At 39.6% G+C, this 23652-nt stretch overlaps 4 protein-coding genes across 5 annotated transcripts; 2 read left to right on the forward strand and 2 right to left on the reverse strand.

Annotated features, from left to right (window-relative positions):
- Positions 1–781: 781 nt before the first annotated feature.
- LOC134184913 (ribonuclease P protein subunit p21-like) lies at positions 782–3885 on the reverse strand. Its single transcript, XM_062652681.1, has 4 exons — positions 3806–3885; positions 3637–3737; positions 1393–1475; positions 782–1194 (listed from the first exon to the last, which is right to left on the reverse strand). The coding sequence occupies exons 1-4, from the start codon at positions 3875–3877 to the stop codon at positions 1070–1072; spliced, it is 381 nt and encodes a 126-aa protein (XP_062508665.1). The 5' UTR covers positions 3878–3885; the 3' UTR covers positions 782–1069.
- Positions 3886–3929: 44 nt separating this feature from the next.
- On the forward strand, positions 3930–8103 carry LOC134184574 (protoheme IX farnesyltransferase, mitochondrial-like). The gene is made up of 6 exons (XM_062652307.1): positions 3930–4006; positions 4110–4216; positions 6348–6477; positions 6560–6684; positions 7126–7196; positions 7259–8103. Exons 1-6 carry the CDS (start codon positions 3976–3978, stop codon positions 8001–8003), a joined length of 1209 nt encoding a protein of 402 aa, XP_062508291.1. The 5' UTR covers positions 3930–3975; the 3' UTR covers positions 8004–8103.
- LOC134184573 (vacuolar fusion protein CCZ1 homolog) lies at positions 7998–19995 on the reverse strand. Its single transcript, XM_062652306.1, has 14 exons — positions 19811–19995; positions 19646–19743; positions 17443–17536; positions 17296–17373; positions 16640–16687; positions 16487–16570; positions 16372–16423; positions 14211–14419; positions 12980–13174; positions 12892–12925; positions 11513–11624; positions 11312–11455; positions 11028–11155; positions 7998–8137 (listed from the first exon to the last, which is right to left on the reverse strand). Exons 1-14 carry the CDS (start codon positions 19931–19933, stop codon positions 8082–8084), a joined length of 1455 nt encoding a protein of 484 aa, XP_062508290.1. The 5' UTR covers positions 19934–19995; the 3' UTR covers positions 7998–8081.
- A 638-nt stretch (positions 19996–20633) lies between these two features.
- LOC134183901 (zinc finger protein 697-like) lies at positions 20634–23542 on the forward strand. 2 transcript variants are annotated; one of them, XM_062651484.1, is made up of 3 exons: positions 20634–20822; positions 20904–21330; positions 22750–23542. In XM_062651484.1, the coding sequence occupies exons 2-3, from the start codon at positions 20906–20908 to the stop codon at positions 23249–23251; spliced, it is 927 nt and encodes a 308-aa protein (XP_062507468.1). In that variant the 5' UTR covers positions 20634–20822; positions 20904–20905; the 3' UTR covers positions 23252–23542. The 2 variants fall into 2 exon arrangements, with proteins under 2 accessions (XP_062507468.1, XP_062507469.1); XM_062651485.1 differs by lacking the exon at positions 20634–20822 and having other exon boundaries at positions 20829–21330.
- The last annotated feature ends 110 nt before the right edge of the window (positions 23543–23652 follow it).

A 23652-nucleotide genomic window follows, 5' to 3' on the forward strand; every position in this document is an offset into this window, starting at 1 on the left:
AGTGACTTCCTAGGACTCCAAGGACAGGCCTAACTATCTGGGAATTTTAATTGTGAGCTCCGTGGATTCTATGCAGAAATATCATGATCGCAGAAATATCATGATTGCAGAAATAACCGGTTATATGGTAAAGGAATTTGAAGGTCATAGTAAGACCAGACAGCTTCTATTTGCACATTGTGTACAGCACAGAAGGTTTGTTAGTTGTTAATCAATTTTTTGTCTTACGTTGCTTAACTCCTCCTGACCTCTTTGCAGTTCAAAAAGCTTCTCAACGTGCATGTGTGGACATGATCACCGTCTCAGCAGATTTCATATCATGTCCAAGCTGCTCTGCTATTGCGAGCAAATGCTTGTTCCAACGACTTCGTCAGTAGTGTGCTGTGCATACAAATGTAGCAGTCACTGACTAGATGTCATTTTGACTACTACAGTCATATGCTAGACGGTACACTATAAACCAAGAATGAAGGTACACGTATGTGCTGTATTGTGCACATTACTCCATACACCCGTGACTTAACATAGAAAACCAATCGCTATAGTCTCAAATGGCCCTAATGAACAATGAGTGATATATAGATGATCAGTATGGGAAAGACCACCTTACCAATGTATGAAGCAATTCACTCTGTGATGTCTGACACTCCAGTTTGTACATTAGTGTCTTCCTTCCCTCTTTCCTGGATTCCGTTTCCACTTGTGCATGCAAAAAATTATTTTCTATTGACGGTCTATGCAAAATATATATTTTCTATTGAAGGTGTATGCAATAACTATATTTTCTATTGAAGGTGTATGTAAAAACTATATTTTCTATTGAAGGTGTATGCAAAAACTATATTTTCTATTGAAGGTGTATGCAAAAACTATATTTTCTATTGAAGGTGTATGCAAAAATATTTTCTATTGAAAACCAATATATAACTCACTTGCAAGGCTCCTAATGCATGTTCATGTTCATTATATCCCCTACTGAATGACAACATCCACTGGTCATTACGTTATTCAGTAGCCACAATGCCAGCCAAAATTTTAGTTATAGATTTTCTCTTACTCTCCAGTCACCTCACTTGGTTCGAAGAGGCATTTCCTGATGACTCGATGTGGTGTGGTTTTGGGTTGGGCGACAGACGAAACGTTTTATTGTCTTGCAGTGGCGACAAGTTACAACAACATGGCACTGCCGTCTCCCTAAACAGAATTATAGATTAAGTTTACATGCTTGCAATGTCTCTATGTTGCCGTGACAATATGTTAGTACAGCAACATAGGCACAACATACATATTGTTATGTTCTCAAATTAATTAACTTAATTAATTAGCTTGGGTGTTATGAATGATTATTGTATTAACTACCACTAATATTTGTTCTATTGATGTACACTGTACCTTTAACTCTAACTGTCGCTGTTTTCCCAGATACCAACAGTGAACTGCATCTCTTGCACAACGTCCTCTTTATCCTAAAGTCCCTGCAATCGGACTGAACATTTAATGACAACCAAATAATGAATACAAGTTATAACATAAACGACTAAAACAAGTCTTACAGTAAATTTTAATAATAATTAAATTATTTATTTGGCCACGTGTTATGGTCACATGTTACAAAGAAAGTGAAGCGAGTCATTGAGTCTGTCATTTGGTCGTATGTACATATGTCATGTGACTGGCTTGCATTACTGTATCCTAGCATTTTCATACCTCAGGTAAATATATATTATTACTACAGTACCAGTAGCATTAATGACTATTGTTATAATACAAATCTGTCATGTGTACGTATATGTGGCAGTCAGAGTAGTATACCATAGTCAGACCCTCTCACGCTGTCATACTTTTAGTGAGAAAGAATGTTCAAGAAACTGCCTTTGATGTTGTTCTGCCTTTCTCACTGAAAGTATGACGGCAGAAGAGGGTCTGATTATGTGAGATACAGTCAAAGATGGTGTCAAGATGGGAGTGATCATGACTGACACGGACTTGCAGTGACACACTTTGATTTGGTTAAACCCAAACTAAAACTAAAATTCAAAAAACCAATTGTTTTGATCTTGGTTAATTAACCAACCAAAACTAATACTAAAATCACACATAAAATTGTACTAAAACTAAAACTAAAACTAAAACATCCTGATTTAATCGTTTTGACATTTGTATGATATTAGGCAACCCGTGTGCCATTTGCACAAAGAACGCATTTGTCTGGAGCTCCACCCACAACACTTTTTTCAACAGCAGGTCTTCACACACACAAAGAATTCACAATAGACTATCTGACTACCGTTTAGAGAAAGAAGTTGTTTTGATTCGGAAGAGCCTGCTGTCTGTTAATCTGGCCTAGAGATGTTTCCTTTTGCCAATAAAATTAAATGAATCAAAGTAGAAGTGAACATATTATAACCTGTGCCTTAGACAATGACCATTACAAAAAGCAAGAACAGTAGAGGCTGATCTTAGCTTAGCGTACTTCTTCATTTTATAGTATTAGCCTGTCTAACATGAAACATTTGGCATCAAGTGCTTGTTAACACTCACAGACATGGTCACTCTTGCACGCACAGCATTGTAAGGATTGTATGCATTCCTACTTGGTGCACCTGTTCTCGTATTTGTAGCAACAGTGAAATACACGTATGGAGTTTATGCAGATATAACTAAAACTAAAATTAGAGCAAAACTTTTGCCAAAACTAAAACTAAAATTGTCTTGAAAACTAAAATAAAACATAATAACAAACAACGGAGGCTTGTACAGAACAGCATGGCAAGAACCATGTCATTCAAACCAGTAAAACATGCCATACTTAATTAATTCAGCAGCCACACAAATTTTGTGTCAGCCATGAATGACTTGCACACTGTCATGTGATCTACAATAGTATTAATTAAAATCATATTTTCTGTCACTGGAGGATGCAGCGAATCAATGAATTTCTTTATGAAAAGCTTAGCTTTGTTAACTGCTGAAACAGACGACTGACTCTTCATAAGCTACAGCAATCAACTGGATCCGCTGCCATCTGAGATTTGCTCTCCTACGATTAGCCATCGTGCGTATCAGGAGTTCCGGGATAAAAAATGCAAAGCAAATTTTTTAAACACGCAACAACGTTCTACTGGCAACAGCAGAACGTTGATGTAATTCACAGGGGACATAACTTCAAGACTTTATATTCTCCTGACATTGCATAACAGCTAGGTAATAGCATTTTTTACGCTTATGTCTATCTTGTTTTGTCCCATCTATCATGGGTGTACTGTAGTGTCTAGTCTAGGACCAGACCGATTTTAGAAATGCACTTGCCGGACACTTAATGGCACCAATTTCCATTTTAAGGGTATATGTATCCGCTTAAATGATTAATATATTTTTACTCATAGCAGTACTTTGTGTAAGCCTACCTAATAACGTGCGCTACATCGTCCGCCCTTTAGCGTGCGCTACACCAGACCTATCATTTGCTTCATTTGCTCCTGTCTAACTAGGAAACATAGGATATCTATATACAACAATATACTACCATTGTTATTGCAATGATTACAAAGTTACCAGTTTTAAAATTATTCTATAAAATTAGTAATAATTTTCACAATTACAATTTGACCAGTAAGTTTGCAAGACTTGTCGTACATTCTTAGAACAGACTTCTTTGCTACGCTCTTCATAGTAGAACAATAAAACCGAGCAAGATCGGCATTCTGCGAGAAATGGTGCAGCGCGAAGTGAGCTGCCTGCAACCCATAGCAACACGTGGTTAACCACGTGACAACCGGCAAAAATGACATAAATTAATCATTACCTGGTAAAGATAGTTCATCCGTTGAAACAGTTCTCGGTGCTGAACAAGCGACTTTCCCTTTTTCTTGCCCATATTTTGATTGCTTTACGCATGCGTAGACTAGATAGTATTTATGTACGCATGCGTGGCATGATGTCCACGCAGTGCGAGCCGGATGAGCGAGGAGAACGATGAGGAATGTCTGGACAATTCTGGCTTGTCGTAAGTATAATAACTGAATTTATGGTTCTCATTTCTCTTTTTGTCTCGCTGACTGCTGTTTCTGTCTTGTAATTTTATTTTATTTTTTAATTTCTTCTCCTAGCTCGCTGTCAGGGAGCTCTTGCGTCCAATGGAATGGTGTTAGCAGGCTCAGCATGGAGCACCAGAGTACGGTTTCTAGGGACGTCAACTAAACTGCCAAAAAAATTAGTGAGTGACACCAGCCATCACACATTGTGGATGGTTAATTAATTAATTAATTAATTAAATGTCTGTGTTTGTTTGTCTGTCTGTGTGTTTGTCTGTCAATACATATATTTTTCTTAATGAACTACAGCACCAAAGCAATAGCTAATCTACGTGTCCATTACGTCTAGTACATACATGAAAACTGGTTAAAACTACAATGCACACTATGTACACACTAAAGAGACATACACATTACGACTAGACGAAAGGGACGTATGGTCCCAGTTTCTAAATGTTTATGACTTCACTGAGAGCTGAAGTCTACCTGCAGCTGTATTTGTTGACGAGAGATGAGAACTTCTTTGTAAGGGTCTTGCTGTTATGTTTTTGGAATTGTATGGCAAATCTCTTTCTCCAATAGTCCAAGAATTCTGGGGCATTTGGTTTGCCCTCCTCATTGACTGAACTGCGAGATAGATGTTGCAGATATTGAAACCCTTTTGCTCCCCATCTTCCAAAGTGCTAAAGACAAGGGTATCAGATACAGAGTGGTCTCTTCTCTGAATTGTACTTCTTCCATTTGTTTCTTCACACTTCAGAGCCGCTGCCCCATTGGTGTATGCGGAGTTGGGAAATGTTTCAGAGCTCCAGGGATGGGCGAGAGATATATCTCTCTGTCTGTCTGTCTGTCTGTCTGTGTCTGTCTGCCTGCCTGCCTGTCTGTCTGTCTGTTTATCTGTCTGTCTGTGTCTGTCTGTAATACAATATTTCTTGAACTGCTTAACTTAATATGAAATTTTCAGAATACGAAAGATCTTGTCAAATCTCAAACGAGTTTGAAAATGGGCACTCAGGGTTGACAAATTGATAATCAGATTAACAAAATAGTGAGGTACATGTGTGGTTTGGATATGAGAATATGGCAGTTTCTAAGATTGGTAGCACTCTACGTCAGTCATTTCCTTTTAATTTTTCCAGAAACGGAAATAGTTGTGTCATTTTTCGAGGTTGATGTGGCAGTGCAGTAGTCTCGTGTAGCTTCCCGCCTACATCCTTCTGGCAGGATGTAGGCGGGAAGGGTCTAGGTACACGAGACTAGCAGTGCAGTGCTTGATATAGCAGGTGGCCATAGGACATTGCCACGTGCTTTTGCTGTTTATCCAACCAAGTGCAACAGCGTTTGGACAAAATGTAAGCTTGATTGAGTCATACTCAACCTCCCTGAACTGTTAAGCCTGGTTCACAATATGTGTTGTTTAGCTGAGCGGCAACTAGCGGCACTCTGCTCATCAGAAATGAACGGCAATGGCGAATTGTGAAGAAATTGCCGCACAGCAAAATGCTCCGAGTGTCAGCGGCACGCTTCAGGGGATAGTAAACTTTTCTATCTTTGTGACAAACCACTCGTTGCTGCTAAAGCTTGACCAATCGTAGCCTAGCATGAAATCAGGTAGTCACACTTATCCGGGATATCCTTTGCTTGAATTATTGTATCGCAACAGGTAGTACAGTACAGCTAGCGTAATAGTGTAAAATGGTACACCTACTCTGTAAAAGTGGCTCTGCATCATAAAGATGCAGTTCACGGACAAAATTGTTCTGCTCCTTACTGTATATATAGGGCGTACTTAGTAATGTCTGTTGCGCATTTTTCTGCGACAAAAAGGAGCAGCAAAAAAAGTCAAATTGAAGAACACAAGTGCAATTATCTTTATACGGGTAGTTAATTTGCCTCGGAAACCACACAAAAGAACACCAGATACTGCAGCCAAAATATAATTTGTGAACAGAGACTGTGACATGGAGGTGAGCGAAACATATTGTGAACCAAGCTTCATCCTCCCTGCTCCCAGTGCGTACCATCGTATCATACTAATGTGCTCTACAGCATGCATTTATTAATTCTTGCTGGTCACCGCTCAAGCCTGGTTCACAATATCGGCGCTGACGCTCAGCTGAACGTCAACATCAAAGACACCGCCTTGACGCAGGCAGCATCCTTTGATGTTGACGCTGATGCCAACGCTGGAATAGGATTCATTTCTATTCCAGCGTCAGCGTCAGCATCAACGTCGGCATTAGCGTCAATACTGTGAACCAAGCTTTACTCTATTGTGGTGTGGATTTAGTTGATATCAATTATATTTCACAGAAATATGCTGGTGCGGTTCCGACCATAAAATTGATTGAAGAAAGTGGTGAGGCCGAGAGGATTATTAGAAAAGGTGTCGTTTGGAGGTTGCCAAAGATCTACCTAAAACTCAGCAAATACCGGCTCACAGGTAGAGTGCATACTGTCTACTGATATTTAGTTTCGTGGTTTCGAGTGGTGATGCTGTTTGTGTGATCTACGTTTGTCATCAGGATTGGTTGTATTGACTGCTATGGCTGGCTATGGGATATCTCCAGGCGTGGTGTCGATGGACACGCTGCTGTGGCTCTCCCTGGGAACAGGCCTGTGTGCTGGATCTGCCAATGCCATCAATCAGGTAGCCATAAATGTGGTTGTTAATTAGAGAAACGCTGCCCTTTAAATTTTGGTGTGCAGGTTTGTGTGTGTGTGTGTGTGTGTGTGTGTGTGTGTGTGTGTGTGTGTGTGTGTGTGTGTGTGTGTGTGTGTGTGTGTGTGTGCATGTACATCTGCATCTCAACACACAAACAAACTGCTTATGAAATTTTCCACACCAAACTGGTAGGTAGAGGCAATAACTATGGTTTAGCTGATCTGCAATGTAGCCACAACTCCCCACGCTCTGTGGCTGGTTTCATTCGCACTGCAGTGATGTGGCAAAAATTCCTGAAATTATAAGTACAGACAGTCAATTGCTGCAAGAATGATTGACACAAACCGACATGGACCTCTCAACTCATGTTTGTTGTTGATATCAATTTGATTGGTCTTGTTGCACCCATATTTGCTTGTTTTGCAGATCCTTGAGATCCCCTACGACTCGATGATGGGTCGCACAAAGAACCGTGTGTTGGTGAGAGAACAAATTAGGTCCGTCAACTCAGACAGACGACGGCCATTCTTTAAGCCTCATTTCCTGCCTTTCGTTTTAGCATTCCGCATGCGCTAATGTTTGCCGCCGTGAGCGGACTCGGCGGCGTCACCATCCTCGCATCTATGGTCAATCCGCTTACTGCGGCTCTCGGCGGGTTCAACCTCCTTCTCTACACGGCTGTTTACACTCCTCTCAAACGATACACCATAGCCAACACATGGATCGGATCGATCGTAGGAGCCATACCGCCCATGATGGGATGGACCGGCTCGATGGGGAGTCTAGGTGCGGGGGCGTGGCTTCTAGGCGGTTTGCTATTTTCGTGGCAGTTAGTCCATTTTCATTCGTTGAGTTGGAGTCTAAAGGGAGACTACGGCCGAGGGGGATACCAAATGGCGGCCTCGCTGAACCCAACTCTATGTAGGAAATCGATGCTGAGACATAGTCTCGCGCTCATCCCTCTCTGTACAGTCGCTCCCATGCTGGACGTCACAACATGGTGGTTCGCTCTCGATTCGTTGCCGCTCAATTGTTGGTTTGCCTGGAAGTCGTGGCAGTTCTATAACAATTCCGACAACAAGTCGGCTCGTAGAGTCTTCCAGCTGAGCCTCTTCTATCTTCCGGCACTTCTGTGTCTTATGATAATCAACAAGAAGAATCTGCATACTGCATACGACGAAGACGCAAACAAGGACAACCAGGAGGAGCATCAGACAGGCATGATACAGATGAATAGCGGCGGCATTTCTAGTGGTGTTGTACAAGTTATGGTGACAGACGATCATAACACGACAAATTGTTAACCATTTTATAATAATAGAAAATATCTCTGTACACTACGGTATTTGTAATATACAAATGTCTCTAACGTTAGTCGCCGTCTAGTCGAGGAAGAAGATATTGTTGAAATGCATCGCGCACATCCTCTTCACCTCCTCTGTAAACAAAGAGACCTTGAATAGACAGTAAACACAACGTAACAGAGAGAGACAGAAAGCAAAACTGCAGCAGACATTTGACAGTCGACATGTCTAACACAGTTACACACGACCATCAGCAACTCAAGCCAACCAATTAATTTTTGATGCTCGGATTCGTTGATCCAGTTTTGAGCTTGACCAAATAAAATTAGATGTGTGCATGCGTAATGATATTAGGTTTGCTGCAAAATGACTTGGTAGTATCAGGGACGGCGGAGCAGGTCTGGCAGGTACGGCAGTTGCCAGACCAATGTTCAGAAAATTGACTTTTGTCAGAATTAAATTGCCCCAAACTTTCGGATAGTGACATATTGATTAAATAAATTACTTAATTTGTTACAAAATTTTGTACACACTTTGTTACAAATGAAGGGGTGTGTGACTATTTGCAAGATGCTCTAGACTTGAACATCACGGCTAGTGAGGTTAGTACAGCGTGTTTGCATTTTTGGTGACATTTTGTTAGTGTGCTCTGAAAGTGTGTAACAGGAATCATTCAATATTGTCTGTATAATATAGCTAATCCATTTTGTAGTCACGTGATAAAGCTACTGTACATCTCTTAGCACACGTTATACGGGACCAATGCAAATTTGCTTCCGCGGTCCCTAAGTATAGACATCGTATGACTACATATCAATGACTCCGTAAGTGTTAACAGTGCGTGTGGTCCAGCGATTGTTCCCACATTCCTCTCGGTATCAGCGTCTCTTGTTTTAGTATCTATTTTGTTATCTCACGTTTGTATGCAGTGTAATGAAGGCTGTGCATGCAAAAAATGTCACATGATCATTACTTTTTATATTTTGATTGGTCAATCTAGGTTTCATGTCCAAATATCTGAGCATAAAAAATTAGTTGGTTTGACCTTGGGGTCTACAAAGCTAAGCAGCTCACTACACACAGGGCACGTTGGTTAACAAGGCACATGTGCAGATGTTACTCATACACTGATTACAAGCCAGTGAGCTAGCTAGCTTACTTACTTAATGTTCTAAAGGACTCAAGAGAGATAGATGTTGCTATGTATTATTCTACAGCTGATTAGTTAATTTAAAAACGTTCAACAACGTGTAACTTGTTCAAGACTGAAACAAGAAACTGGTTCTAGTTGCATTTGCACCTAGTCTGAACAACTACCATGTTTTATGGATGGACTGACAAAACACACATACATGTAAGTACATACATATGTTCCTACATTCATCCACACATAGGTACATACATACATACCTACATTCATCCACATACATACATACCTACATTCATCCACATACATACATACCTACATTCATCCACACATAGATGTAAATACATACATACGTATGTACACAAATACATACATCCATACCATACAATACAACCAGAGTATTGTGTGAATTTGACCAAAGTGAGTGCTTCAGAGGTGCCATGCGGTTTTAATTTTGTGTGATTTCAAGACAGCCCGGATATTCCAAGTATACCACAACTAGCCATGCCCACTCAAAGCTTTTTCCTCTCTTCAATGACTTGGCCGAACCGACGTAACATGCATCATCCGACAGACCGAATCATTGCGTGAAAAACACCACACCAAAGTTGTTAAACGTCATACTCAAGTACACTCAGAGCGTAAAGGGACAAACACGAAACTGGCAGGGAAGATGGAACGTATGCACATATGCATGTCTATTGCACAGTGAGTTTAATTCGTGCGATGTCGTTCTGATCGCACACTTTGCATGACTGAAGTCATTGTACAAATTTCTGGTTTTACAGTAACCGTAATGGTAACGTAATAGTTTCCAGGTCATGCCCAGTGGCCCTACGGCTGGGCTCCTGTGCACTCGCTACCTATGAGAACTCTGGGTCTGCACTAAGTAATGTCCTGAAGCCGAGCATGAGATGTGGGCACCTAACCACTAGGTCCTCAGCGGCTGATTGTACAGTCACACACAGCTGGTGGCCACTACTGTCCTCAATCAATGACCAGGTACTCGTTAATACTCTTGAGTTGAGAGAGGCAATCTCGTGCGAGTTCCTCGCCTAACGGAATTATGAATTTGTGACCCAAAGGTCCTGGATATTGATGCTCACCAAATACGACTTTTGCTTGATTAAGCTACAGACAGCATACATACATACATACATGTAAGTATGTACATACATGATGATGATGATGATGATGATGGAATGAGTAGTTGATACGACTTAAACTCAATTACAACTTTGTCTGTGTCTCCATAAGCCAATTTACGCTGAGCAACAGCGGCCACATATATCACAGATGTGATCGCCACTCATCGATGACACTACAGTTTTGCACGTGCTAAAGACACTAATGCTTGCACGTGTTTGTCTTCAAACTACTTGGTCGAGTTTTTGCAGTAAGATCTTGGTATAGTCCTGTCAAGTGTGACGTTTTCCCAGTGTGGTAGTGATGCCACATGATTTCATGTTTGCTTCAGTGTGTCCTTGAAGCAAATTTTTGGACCACCAGCTAGTCTAAACCCTTCCTTCAGTTGCATGTAAAACACTGTCTTAGGGAGTCTATCATCTATGCGAACCATGTGGCCACCAACAAACATTGCCATAAAGACCCGCACAAAGAATTGATTATAGTGAGATGAGCGTGTGCAAGACTGATCTCGCTCTCTCCTCCAACAAGTACATACATACGTACCTATATACATGCACACAACATACTGACAAATGGACATGTTGAGAAGTATGAAGGGATGCAAGCAAACATGGGAACGTAACGTTTGGCTTGTGCCTAAATCAACTGACACCAACATTGTACAACAACACAACAAACGATATCAAAGTGACTTAGTTGTGGCATGCATCGAATGCACAGAGACATACCATTCACTTCTATTAGATTGGCACTCTTATTGTGCAATATGATGTAGAACTCTCTCTGATCCGATCGCTTGGCAACGACCCAGTAATCACCTGCTGTTTTCATAATCGTCTCACCATCCTCCTCAGACCTACACAAAGACAATTCAACAACGGACAAGCTTCGAACGAGGCCTCCTGTTTGCAACAATCTAAACCAAGTGCAAAGGCAGACAGTCTGTTTACACTGCAATGGCAGATTCTGCAACACAGGAGACCTCATTTGAGCACACGAGCAGGTAAGCAACCTTGAGAAGTCAGCACTGATGTCACAAATCAGTCTCATTGAGTAGTGACTAATTCCTAAGGAAGGTGGCCGTTTGAGATGAACGGTTGACTTCTGGGCAAGATTCATGTGGTTGAAGTAGATGAAACGATACTGAACATCAGAACTGTGAAGAGTAAACGTTTATAGTTAAAGATGACGGAGGGGTTCGACATTGTTGTACCTCATTATGCGTTTGCTCAACTGGTCTGATATCATTTTCCCTAGTGAGCCCAACTGAGGGCCTACAAATCCATCCAGAGTTTTGCAAAAGTCGTATGTTAGCATTATGCTGGCTGTAAAGCAAGACACAGTTACTAGAAATACAGTCAGCCGAGACACTGACAATGATCCGTCTGCCTGCCTAAACCTTATTTCCTAGGCTCAAAGTATATAGATATGAGATGATGTACACATTGACAGGTCTTACGTTCAAAGATACGTACTTATGTGCTGAAACAATAGAACAACCTGTTGTTTCTCTTGTGCCCGAGTCTCTTCTGTCTGTCTGTCTGTCTGTCTCTCTGTCAGCCTGTCTGTATGTCTTTCTGTCTGTCTGTCTGTCTGTCTTCATTTATTGAACACAAACTCTACGTTACATTTCTAACACAGAATGCAAACAAGGTACTGAGTTTAGCTTTAGTTTAATGCATAGTCTCTACCGTATATGTTCTCATCTACTCCAGAAAGACACGAGTCAGCTTGTGTAGGATGACTGTAGTGTTACATCGTTGTCTGTCTGTCTGTCTGTCTGTATATATTAAGGGTTATGCATTTTTTAAGTTAAAAGCTCGCATTGCTTTATAACTTTGCAACATGGCTAGGTCAGGATGCCATTATAAATTCTATGTCAATACAAAGTCTGTTGTCACTTGTACACAACCAATCGCACATACGGTTGTTACTCGGGCACCTCAGCAGGGTACTGTGGCATCCTTTACTAGCAGTTGTGCAAATCTGGTGAGTATCTGGCAAGCCACTGCATCTCCTGATATGTCTTATGCTACCTATTGTCATCTTGGCTCCAGTAGATGCATCAGGGATGAAAGAGTGGGTCTGGGTATGTGTGTCCCTTAGTCTCTATAAACTACTCTGGGTGCAAGTTTCTGTCGTGCATTTTCATTGAGGTCATTGACAGGCCGTCTCTGACTTGGTGGTCATGTATACGGATATATGTATGTGTATATGTCTGTCCTAAATCAATTTCATCATCAAAGTTTATAGACACACGCACCATGCACACATACACACAGTGACACACACACACACACACACACACACACACACACACACACACACGTGCACACGCACACACACACACACACACACACACACACACACACACACACACACAATGATAAACATGGTATGAACAGTTCCTTCACTTCTCATGTCTGCCTGTCTATCTCTCTGACTGCCATCTCTGTCCACGTTTGTTCATTCATGTTTGCCACATTTCTTGTTCATGACTACTACACATTTAGGTAACACAATAATGACTAACTGACCAACAAGTGCCAATAACAAGCTACCAGTAAGCGTCTATCCAAAACAACAACTTACATGTCACCATAAAGCAAACAGTTGCACTCGTAGCCTGAACATCAACATGTTGAGAATAACTACCAGAAATGCTGACAACTGATATTACGTGATAGACAATCAGATGAAGCTCCTCCATCTCGGTCTCTGTGTTGACAAATATCTTGGCTGTGTTGATGGGAGCCTTTGGATCTCGCAAATCTCTAGGACCCACCATGAACCATCCCGGGTGAGGAGGTGGACCTGCACTAGAATCGCGACCAGCTTGTCTAGAAGGAGGAGGATTCATGCCACTTGCAAAAGTCTAAAATCACATAAATAATGCATTGAATGATTCAAATAATTAAACAGACACACATATGCTAAATTGGCTTTAAAAGGGTCTAGTTTATAATCAAGACGTAGCATGTTTGTCTTCACGGTTTCAGACTCCAACTTGCCATCTATGAAACCTACCCTGAATTGACAAGATGTCACAAACATCTGGCCTCATAGGAAACGTATAAAAGGAAACTACTATGCTTATTATACCGTTGAAGCCTTGGACAGAGACACACAAAGAGACAGACAGATAGGCAGACACACCACCATTGAGAGACAGACAGACAGACAGACAGCTGTCAATAAGGTCAACAGACGAGCATGGCAAGAACAATTCAAAACTTACTGGAGAGAATGCTTATCGATTCAATTGCAGAAGTGCAATACGAGGGTTGTATACCGGAAAGTAGAGGGACTTACACGTTAGATTGTCGAAAATAGTCTTCCAGGTCCTTTGGGCCTTGGAAATATGTTTAGAAAATGTATTAGACTCTTGAGAACACTACTAGCGATCAGTAGTTTGAGTTTCATTGTAATAGCTGTGATTTATGAAATATACTACTATTGACAGACAGACAGACACACAGACAGAAAAACAGACAGACAAAATGAGAGACACCACAGACAAACAGACAGAAAGACAGACACACAGCCAGACCAACAGAGAGACAAACACAAAGACTCACAGACACACAGAAAGACAGCCAGACAAACAGAGACACACACAGACAAACGGACAGAAAGACAGACAAACAGACAGAAAGACAGACAGTAGATTGCTTGTATTTAGTGTTAGAAATGTAACGTAGAGTTTGTGTTTTAATAAATGAAATTGACAGACAGAAAGACAGACAGACAGACAAACAGATAGACACACAGATAAGCAGACAGATAGACATACAGATAAACAGACACACAGACAAGCAACGGACTGTGACAAACATAGTGTACAAACATTATACATTAACATGTATCTTTAGCCATCTATGTTCACTACATGTCATAACCAATCCAACTACCTCCATATCACTAAAATGCAGAGGAAAGAGTGACGTTGTCAAGTATTTGTACAACACTCGCATGTCTTCTTGTTCCAGTCCACTCCACACCAACTGATCGGTATAGAGAAATGCCGTGTACTTGATTTGACTAAACGTCTGCTCAACGAGATTGACAAATGACTGAATCTTCAAGAACGACTGCTTGTCCAACGGCAAAAATTGAATTCCTATCCCAACAACAAACACCAAACATAATTTCTATACCATGAAATTCAGTGATGTAGAAATACTGATATTTATTAATTGGCGAGCGAAGCGAGACTCTCTCTTGTCATGTCAATTGAGGTAGACATATATTATATTTATATACTTATATATTTATATATTTACATATTTATATATTTATATATTTGTATATTACATATTTATATGCGTACGTCAGCACTTGTCATATGGATTTGCGGCAAAACAGAAAGACGGATCAACAAAAAAACGATGTCAGATGAATGCAATTTTGACTCTGTAACATATGCGCTAAAATTGAAGCAAAGGTCCTCTTTCGAAGGCTTGACCCAATTACAATTTCTTGGCGAGAAAAGAAATTACTCCCTATTTTGCTCCTGCACGCTACTAAAAGAGCAAAGAAGACTGAGGCGTAACAAAAGAAATGGAAAGAATGCTAGAAGAAGACAGTCTGTTTTTTGAGTTTCCGCGCATTACTTTGACAAAAATTATTGCTACGCAACCATTGTCACGTGACTTACACGACCATTGTTAGTAATCAGGCGACTATCTTAGTAAACGAGTGAGACAATCCAAGCCGTTGAAGCGTGAACAAAGAATGAAAGACAAAGCCAGAAGGAGAGCAACTGAAAGTCTGTTTTCTGAGTTCCCGCATTTGTTTGACAGAAATACGTATAGATGCAACCATTGTTACGCGAATTAGTAAAGACAGAACACCATCACTCGCCTAACACAATGCTAACCGAGCATTTACTAGTATATTTATATTTATTACTTTATTTATTTATATATTTATGTATTTGTATTGTGAATAAACAAAAACAAAGTACAGCAGTACAGAAGATACGACATGCACCACCTATCAGCCAAATGAGCAAGACGTCAAACGACAGTCACTGTCAGGTAAACAAAACATAACTGAAGCTCCTAAACTAAATTAGTATGCACAATACTTAATTAATTAAACAACACTTAAACATCCACACGACAACTAAATGGAAAACTCACAATTCTTTTTCTCTATAAAACAATCGTTTCTAGTACACAGAATGTGTCTGCTTAGTGCAAACAATTATGTTAGAGTTTATACCAGCAAGATAGGCCTCGATGGTTAGAACAGTAAATCACTAACATGTTTAAGTATAGCTCTGCCTCACACAGTGTGCCTGGCAAAGACGCATCTTCATCAGATGCACATAATCTGTCTACTCTATCATGAAGGAAATAACCAAACGTATCGTATTGGGAGGTAATGTGTGAGTCACAATCATGAAGCAGAAAACAGTGAAAAGCAACATTAAGCAGCAGAATGTGTGCAATGTAAATACATGATGCTACCCTTAGCACTCACTAGTGCAACTGTCTTGTGATATTTTTGACATAACTTTGCTAAAACTTTGATAACCCTGTTCGTTCTACTGCTAAACAAGTAACAGTGTTTAATGAATCACAACAACATAAGGACAGTACAGTAAAACCCCGATTATCTGGACTTCTTCGACAGAAGCCAAATTGTCCAGATAATCGAAAGTCTAGATAATGAAATGATGGCATGGTGACTTCCTTGACGCTCAGTCATACAATGACAGTCAAATACATAACCAACAAATATTTAATTAATTAATATACAACAATATTAGGTCAACAACGGCTCAACATGTTTACACATTCAATGATTAGATGTAAAGAGGTCCTCTATGGTTCCAATTTGAGGCAGGTTTACAGGTTTACATGTTGGGATGACGTCACGTGGGAAACATGTTAATTAAAGACACATGCTTTTCAGGCGGAAATAAAGTTGTCCGGATTATCAAAATGTCTGGATAATCGAGGTTGTACTGTACACAAACATCCTTCATACTTCTTGTAGGTTAACAACGTTTACAAACGTTTGTAGGTTTATCACACGATCCTGATTACAAGAAACAATTCTAACCTTGATAAATGTCTAGAAGATCCAACTGTGGTAGTCTGATGGTGTTAACATACTAACATTATTAAAGCTGTTAGCACTTTCAATGTAACAGCAAGGCAGAGACAGCTCAACTCACTCGTAGAAAGAAGTGCGCTAGACGATGCTTCAGTCCCTCTTTGCCTTGTCTGTCAAATATCCTTTCAAACGTGCTATTGAACAGCTAAGAAACAACAATTAGAAAGATTTTAGTAATACACACATATTGCATCAAGAAAGTCGTCTCACAAACCCGAAACATCTTGTACGTATGTTTAAGAACGGCGGTGTAGACGGCATCCTAGACAGAAGATGTTTACAACGATTTAGAGCTGCCACAGACAAATACTCAACACACGGCTGTTTGTCTATCTCTCATAATGTCTGTGTCAATGCCTCCTACTGTGATGTTACATTTTTGGTCTCGGTGTCACAATGACAGATCGAACAAAGTCCTAGACTCCTATCTTGACATCAGCCAACGTAAAGTACACGACATTGACAACACAGCAGCCGATCATGTAAAATACTGTTAGATAGTGACCTGCCTGCACACACGCTTCACACATATCGTACAACTTGTTCTGACAAAGCAGCAGACAGAGTAGCTAGACAACATACTTTCTATGCATGTGTATTACATTCAAAAAATATATTATTTATTTAATTACCTAACACTAAGACTGGAAGTAGCATTTTTGTGACGAACGACAATGTCAACTTTTTAAAACCTGAGCAGCCATCCATATAGGCTGTGTGGTGTCACGGCCCTGCATAAGTTGATATCAACAACTGCATATGCTTGTAGCTTACATCACCATTAAGAAGTACTGCAATGTACGACTTGTACAGTATGTAACACGACACCTACAACCTCGTCTATTGATCTCAAATGGCAGTCACACTAACCTGCACCTCTTCTTCTCTGTATTCAACTACAGGCTTATCATCCTTCGTTCTGGCCTCGAAACCGGGCAGACTGACAGTCTAGGTTTAATACAAATTGCACACTTTACTGGTAAGAGATTCAATACACAAGCAGGCGGGAGTTTGTACCATGACCATCCAGTACTCGGGTTCGGCTTGAAACAGAAGTTGTTTTCTCTTCTGAGTATGCACTGCCTCACATGGACGATGAGGAGAGAACTTTCTAAACGTAAAACAGTCGAGTGAGTGAGTGCGATGATGACAACAAAACACAAGAGCATTGTCACAAACAATGTACAAATAATATTAGATCATTTATATTTGAAATTAATGTAAAATGTTTTTGTTAATTTTTATGTCAAAATTTATTTTAAAATAATTATTTCAAATGGTAATCAATGAATGACCCAAATTTGTCTCAACACAAAACTTGTTTACTACATTCAAGTTCACTCACATATCATACTCACGTATCATTTCATCATTTTCGCTAACTTAAGTGTGTTACATTTTTTAAATTAAAAGTTTAGAAATAATTGCATGTATTTAGTGTCAAACATTATTGAAAAATATTTTTAAATATTACTTAATTAAAATAATTTTTGTGGCAAAATAATTATAAATAATTGTATTTATTAATTATACATAAATAAATTATAAATAAATATTACAATAATAAATGATTTTGAAATAATTATTTGTGAATAAAATGCTTTGAGTACCAGACATTATTTAATTATTTCTAAAATATTATTTAATTAAAATTATTTCTTGTGGTAAAATCATTAAATTTACAATCATTTATATTGCTGTGTAAAAAACTAATTATTCAAAATGGTAACTCTTTAAAATTAGTTTAGGCCAAACAAAGTACATATTAGTTTACCGTCAGCGCCCACATCACTTGCAGCAAACCTCCCACATACCCCTCCCCTGGACACCATCACGTGTCCATCTCGTGCATCCACGTTCTGATGTGCATTCGCATATGAGTTGGTGGGAGACAAGAGATTCCTTGGACAATCACATCAGTCGACCAGGCAATATCGTGTTGATATCAAATGAGTAGAATAATGTGTTAATTTGTTTTAGTAGACTTTCACTGCACTAGTGTATCTTCATTTCAAGTTGATTAGTTAGAAAGAAGTGTCTTTGATTTTATGTAAATCACAAACTTTGCATTCAATTTTCTTGAAACTAAGTACCTGATGCTTACGCCACTTTAGCTCTCAACCCCTCAATTATGTAGTTTGTATGGCTTTAGAAATAATTGTATTTAGTGTCATTATTAAAAATTATTTCAAAATATTTTTACTTAAACTAATTTGTGAAAATTATTTATTTACAATTATTTTAAAATAATTACCATAGTTAATTGAAATGCTTTGAGTGCCAAAAATATTAAAATTACTATTTTAATAAATATTTTTATTGCCGTGCCAAAAACTAATTTATTCAAAATGATAACTCTTTAAATTAGTTTAGAAATAATTGCAGTGTCATTATTATTGAAAATCATTTTTAAAATATTATTTAATTAATTAAAATTCTTTTAATGCCAAAGATTATTTAAATTATTTTAAATACATATTTATACTACTGTGTCAATAAATAATTTATAAAAATGGTAACTATTAAAATTAGTTTAGAAATAATTGTATTGTGTCATTATTATTAAATTATTTTGAATATTTTTGTACGTAAAAATTTTTTTGTAGCATAATTGTTTAATTATTATTTTTTAGTTTAAATAAATTATCATAGTTAATTAATTGAAATGCTTGTAGTGCCAAATTATTTAAATTATTCAAAACACATATTTATACTACTGTGTCAATAAATAATATATAAAATGGCAACTATTTAAAATTAGTTTAGAAATAATTGTATTGTGTCATTATTATTGAAAATTATTTTAAATATTTTTATACTTAAAATTTTTTTGTAGCATAATTGTTTAATTCACAATCATTTTTTATTTTAAATAAATTATCATAGTTAATTAATTGAAATGCTTGTAGTGCCAAATTATTTAAATTATTCAAAACACATATTTATACTACTGTGTCAATAAATAATATATAAAATGGCAACTATTTAAAATTAGTTTAGAAATAATTGTATTGTGTCATTATTATTGAAAATTATTTTAAATATTTTTATACTTAAAATTTTTTTGTAGCATAATTGTTTAATTCACAATCATTTTTTATTTTAAATAAATTATCATAGTTAATTAATTGAAATGCTTGTAGTGACAAATTATTAAATTATTTTTAATGCCATGTCTAAATCAATTATTCAAATGCGAACTCAATTGAGTGTATCTGACCTTGTGAATTGCACCATTGCTTCACACAATCCGATGTTTCTGATCTTGTTGTCTAACGTCTCCTTATCGGGCATGTAGAACAACACTTTCTCGTGTTCCTGTGCCAGCAGAGTACAAAACACCGCCATTTTACTTTGCTCGTTCGCTGATTGGCGTGCACCTCACCTGGCCTTCTTTAGGACCGAAAGTTGAATTGTAGACGAAGAAGTTGACCAACGTAGGAACCGATTTCGGCAGCTCTTCTTCAGATTTAGGCAAAACAATTGGCTGGAAGTAAGCTCTAGCCATTTAGCTACGTAAACTATTGATACAAAGTTTAGCAAAATTATTAACTAATAGCAGCTAGTAGAAGCCCGTATTGGAGTGTTCCCGTATTAAAACTTTCAAAATCCCGTATATCAAATTGCAAGGTCCCGTATATTGCAAATAAACAATTATGACTATTTTCTGTGCGCTTTGCAAAATAATATATTGTGTGTTCTTATTTTTATTATATCGTCATTAATTATTATTACTTTTTAATTACTCTATAGCTATACAACGTGTAGTGACTACGTCAGTACTGATAGAGATGTGCAATGAAACCCTTCGCACTAAAACTTTACAGTGTTTGTGCTAGCAACATCTACTAAATATGCAATAAGATAGTACTAACTAACTAGAGAATCTTAGAAAAAACTATTTTGTTTTTAACTTCGCCTCAGACGCAGTGTAGATTGCAGACCCGGATGCGCTTCCATCCACACTGCGTCTGGGGTGAGGCTAATTTTGTTTAGATAGTACATCTAGCTAGATTAAATTAGTATTAGTATTGTTATTATTTATTATCAGCAATGAACAACTGTCAACTATGACTAAACAACTGTAGAATATCCATGACATCTACACGTAAAATTAATAGACTCTATACCTACCAAAAATAAATATCAAAGTCCCGTATATATCATTAAATTCAATTCCATCTCTACTCGGTCATCACGTGATCAACTCTGGTCATTGTCGCGCGGGCTACCACCACATTTCCGTTTCGTCTACTCACCGTCCAATCAGAATCAGACGACACCGACGGACGTGAAGTAATCAGTGATCGCAGCGCGCGCAAGCGAGACGACGAAGAGACCCACGCCTACTCTGAGGTTACGCATCGCGCCAGGAAGCATGCGTTCTACTTGATGAGGTAACGGTTAGACCAAGCATATTGAGTGGCAGGCAGCCAGCACCACCCCTACTCGCTAGCTCAGCCCCGTCTTTGTCCTAGGCATGAGCTCTCCTCTCGTGTGCCAGCCCAACAAAGCTCTAGTTGTCGGAATTGGCATGGTCGAACGAGACCTCGAGGCTGCATCGATTCTTGGACAGTTGGCGGGAACGAGCGCGTTGAGTGTGCCTGTGAGTATCAACGGAGCGCGAAAGATGAACGCGAGCGAGTCTCATCGAGGGAACCCCGACCCGAGTAGTGACGGGGAGAAGGATGGCGGGAAGAGCGGCGGGTCGGCGTATATCAAACAGGGTGTGCGACAGTATATGTGTTCGTATCCCGACTGCGGCAAGTTGTACAGCAAGTCGTCGCACGTTGCCTCGCACTACCGCACGCACACGGGCGAGCGCCCGTTCGTGTGCGACTTTCCCGACTGCGGGCGCCGCTTCACGCGCAGCGACGAGCTGACGAGACACAAGAGGAAGCACAAGTGAGCTCAGCCTGTCTGTCTGCTCGTTGAGTGTGTACTGTAGATGTAATGAGAAAGGGGGCGTGGCCCGGCTGTATGGGTGTGTCTGGTTGGTTGTATTGCTACATTCGTCTTGTGGAGGTTTGAGAGATGCGAGAGTGGTTTGAATCGGGTGATGAGCTATTGGTGGTCGCTTTCGTGATCTATCCGTCCAGGAAGGTTGTTGTTATTGGAGGGCGTGTTGTGTTGTCGGGATGGGGTGACACCACGCCCACGCGCATGCTTTTGTATTGTCTCTGTATTGTCTCAGTGTGGTTGTGTTGCTAATGACGCAAGCGTGAGTTTTCGCTCTTAGTGATGTCGGTTGGATCGATTGGTTGATTTTGCTGTGGATGATGTTATTAGAAGGTTTAGGGTGATGTACAGTGGTGTAAAAATGTATAGACAGTGTATTGAAACAGGATATAGATATAGATATAGATATGATATATTGTGCTGTGGGAATATTGTCTACCACAGTATTTAGGTTGGTGCGTTTACCAAAATAGAATGCAGAGATAGACACTAAAATGTGAATGTGTGTGTGTGTGTAGGGGGAAGGTAAAGGGTGTGGATCAATTCAAATCAATTGTTAAAATTAATTGAAATACTTTGGTGATTCATGCTTGTAGGAGAGGGGGAGAGGAAAGTTGTTGTTTTGGTTTCCTATCTTGTGGTTAGGGTGTTGTCACTGTAGGAAGGAAAGACTACAATGTGGAAATTGGGAGAGAATACTGGGACTTATTGTGATGTGGTGTGAGGAGGGTGATCTGTTAGAGTGAGTGTATGGGGAATTGTTTGAAAGGAGGTTGAGGTGTGATCAAGGGATTGTTTGAGGGTGTAAAGATTGCTAGATATTGGTGGGTAAATATGAGTGCTTGTACACGTGCTCTCTCTCTCTCTCTCTCTCTCTCTCTCTCTCTCTCTCTCGTGCGCGCACGCACGCACACACACACACACACACTGACACACACACACACACACACCACACACTGACGCACACGCGCGCACGCACACACACACACACACACACACACTGACACGTGCGCACACACACACACACACACACACACACACACACACTGACACACGCACGCGCACGCACACACACACACACACACACACACACACACACTGACACACCAGTGAAGACAGTGGCCAAAGACATTAGATCTTACAGATTATGTCAATGGTCTCATCTCAATCTCAATAACATCAAACTTGTCTATACGAGTAGATAGAGTAGATAAAGACTAAGATAAGACTAACCTAACGTACACAGTAAGAAGGACATAAGACTTTCTACAGTTTATGTGGTAAGCAGCTGTAGTCTGTTTAGTTCTCCTATGTTTGACTCGTTACTATAATTTTACACAAGTAACAGTTTTATGTTTATTCCAGTGGCTTCAAGCCTCACGTGTGTGACCAATGCAATCGTGCATTTTCTCGTTCAGACCACTTAGCGTCCCATAAACGTACCCACACTGGTGAAAAGCCGTACCAGTGTCCACTAGTTGACTGTCAGAAACGCTTCACTCGTTCCGATGAGCTGCACAGGCATTTGAAGATGCATGAGCGTCGCCGCCAACGGGCGGACACGCCTCAACTTCTAGAGACGACATTATCACAATCACAGTCACAATCACAAACTCAGGAATCTAAACCTCAACCTGAACAAAGTCAGGCCATCGTGCAGACGTCACAGCCGGTAACGATAGTCATGCCTGCAGTACATGGAGAGGTGATAGTCGAAGGTGTCATAGCAGCCGCTGAACTGTTGGCCACGACGACTACAGACAGCAGTCTCAACCTCACGCCTCACTCGCCTGCCTTTGCAGAGCAGGTGCAAGTTTCGAGTGAAGAAGTGAGAGTCGAAGTGACGGCCGAAGGCTGTACGGTCTAACTGTCTGCACTACTGCTCGAAGCCAGTATCTGGATTATGTATGTCGCTCATACGATTCACAATTTGAGTTTAACTCCATGACACAGAACGAGCTACTGATGTTCCTTTCCCATATAGTCCTAAGTGTTTAGCATAATTTCGCAAGACTTCCTTCATATGTGACGATACTGGTAGATAACGAGTGCAAATTTTCAACAATGTGATGGATATTTTTATTTTTGCCATTTGCTGACTGTATTATCTTTCTACGCGATGTTGTCTGCAGAGAATAAGATAATTAGCAGTCACAAACCCGTGGTCACAACGTAGGCCTCCCTTGCAGTACACAGTACATAAACCCAATTATTCGGACTTTTTCGGTGGAAGCCAAATTGTCCGAATAAATGAAATGATGGTGTGGT

The sequence above is a fragment of the Corticium candelabrum genome, chromosome 9 (genome assembly GCF_963422355.1).
Source record: "Corticium candelabrum chromosome 9, ooCorCand1.1, whole genome shotgun sequence".
Lineage (NCBI taxonomy): Eukaryota > Metazoa > Porifera > Homoscleromorpha > Homosclerophorida > Plakinidae > Corticium > Corticium candelabrum.

Coding starts and splice junctions, on each gene's coding strand:
- LOC134184574 (XM_062652307.1), top strand. CDS start 3,976: ATGAGGAATGTCTGGACAATTCTGGCTTGTC. Junction 4,007..4,109: donor CTGGACAATTCTGGCTTGTC/GTAAGTATAATA, acceptor TTCTTCTCCTAG/CTCGCTGTCAGGGAGCTCTT. Junction 6,685..7,125: donor CTGCCAATGCCATCAATCAG/GTAGCCATAAAT, acceptor CTTGTTTTGCAG/ATCCTTGAGATCCCCTACGA.
- LOC134184573 (XM_062652306.1), bottom strand. CDS start 19,933: ATGGCTAGAGCTTACTTCCAGCCAATTGTTTTGCCTAAATCTGAAGAA. Junction 17,537..19,645: donor GCAATGGTGCAATTCACAAG/GTCAGATACACT, acceptor TTTTACGTTTAG/AAAGTTCTCTCCTCATCGTC. Junction 12,926..12,979: donor TTCATCTGATTGTCTATCAC/GTAATATCAGTT, acceptor GTTGATGTTCAG/GCTACGAGTGCAACTGTTTG.
- LOC134183901 (XM_062651484.1), top strand. CDS start 20,906: ATGAGCTCTCCTCTCGTGTGCCAGCCCAACAAAGCTCTAGTTGTCGGA. Junction 21,331..22,749: donor AGACACAAGAGGAAGCACAA/GTGAGCTCAGCC, acceptor TGTTTATTCCAG/TGGCTTCAAGCCTCACGTGT.
- LOC134184913 (XM_062652681.1), bottom strand. CDS start 3,877: ATGGGCAAGAAAAAGGGAAAGTCGCTTGTTCAGCACCGAGAACTGTTT. Junction 3,738..3,805: donor GGATGAACTATCTTTACCAG/GTAATGATTAAT, acceptor TATGGGTTGCAG/GCAGCTCACTTCGCGCTGCA. Junction 1,476..3,636: donor AAGAAGTCTGTTCTAAGAAT/GTACGACAAGTC, acceptor GTCCGATTGCAG/GGACTTTAGGATAAAGAGGA.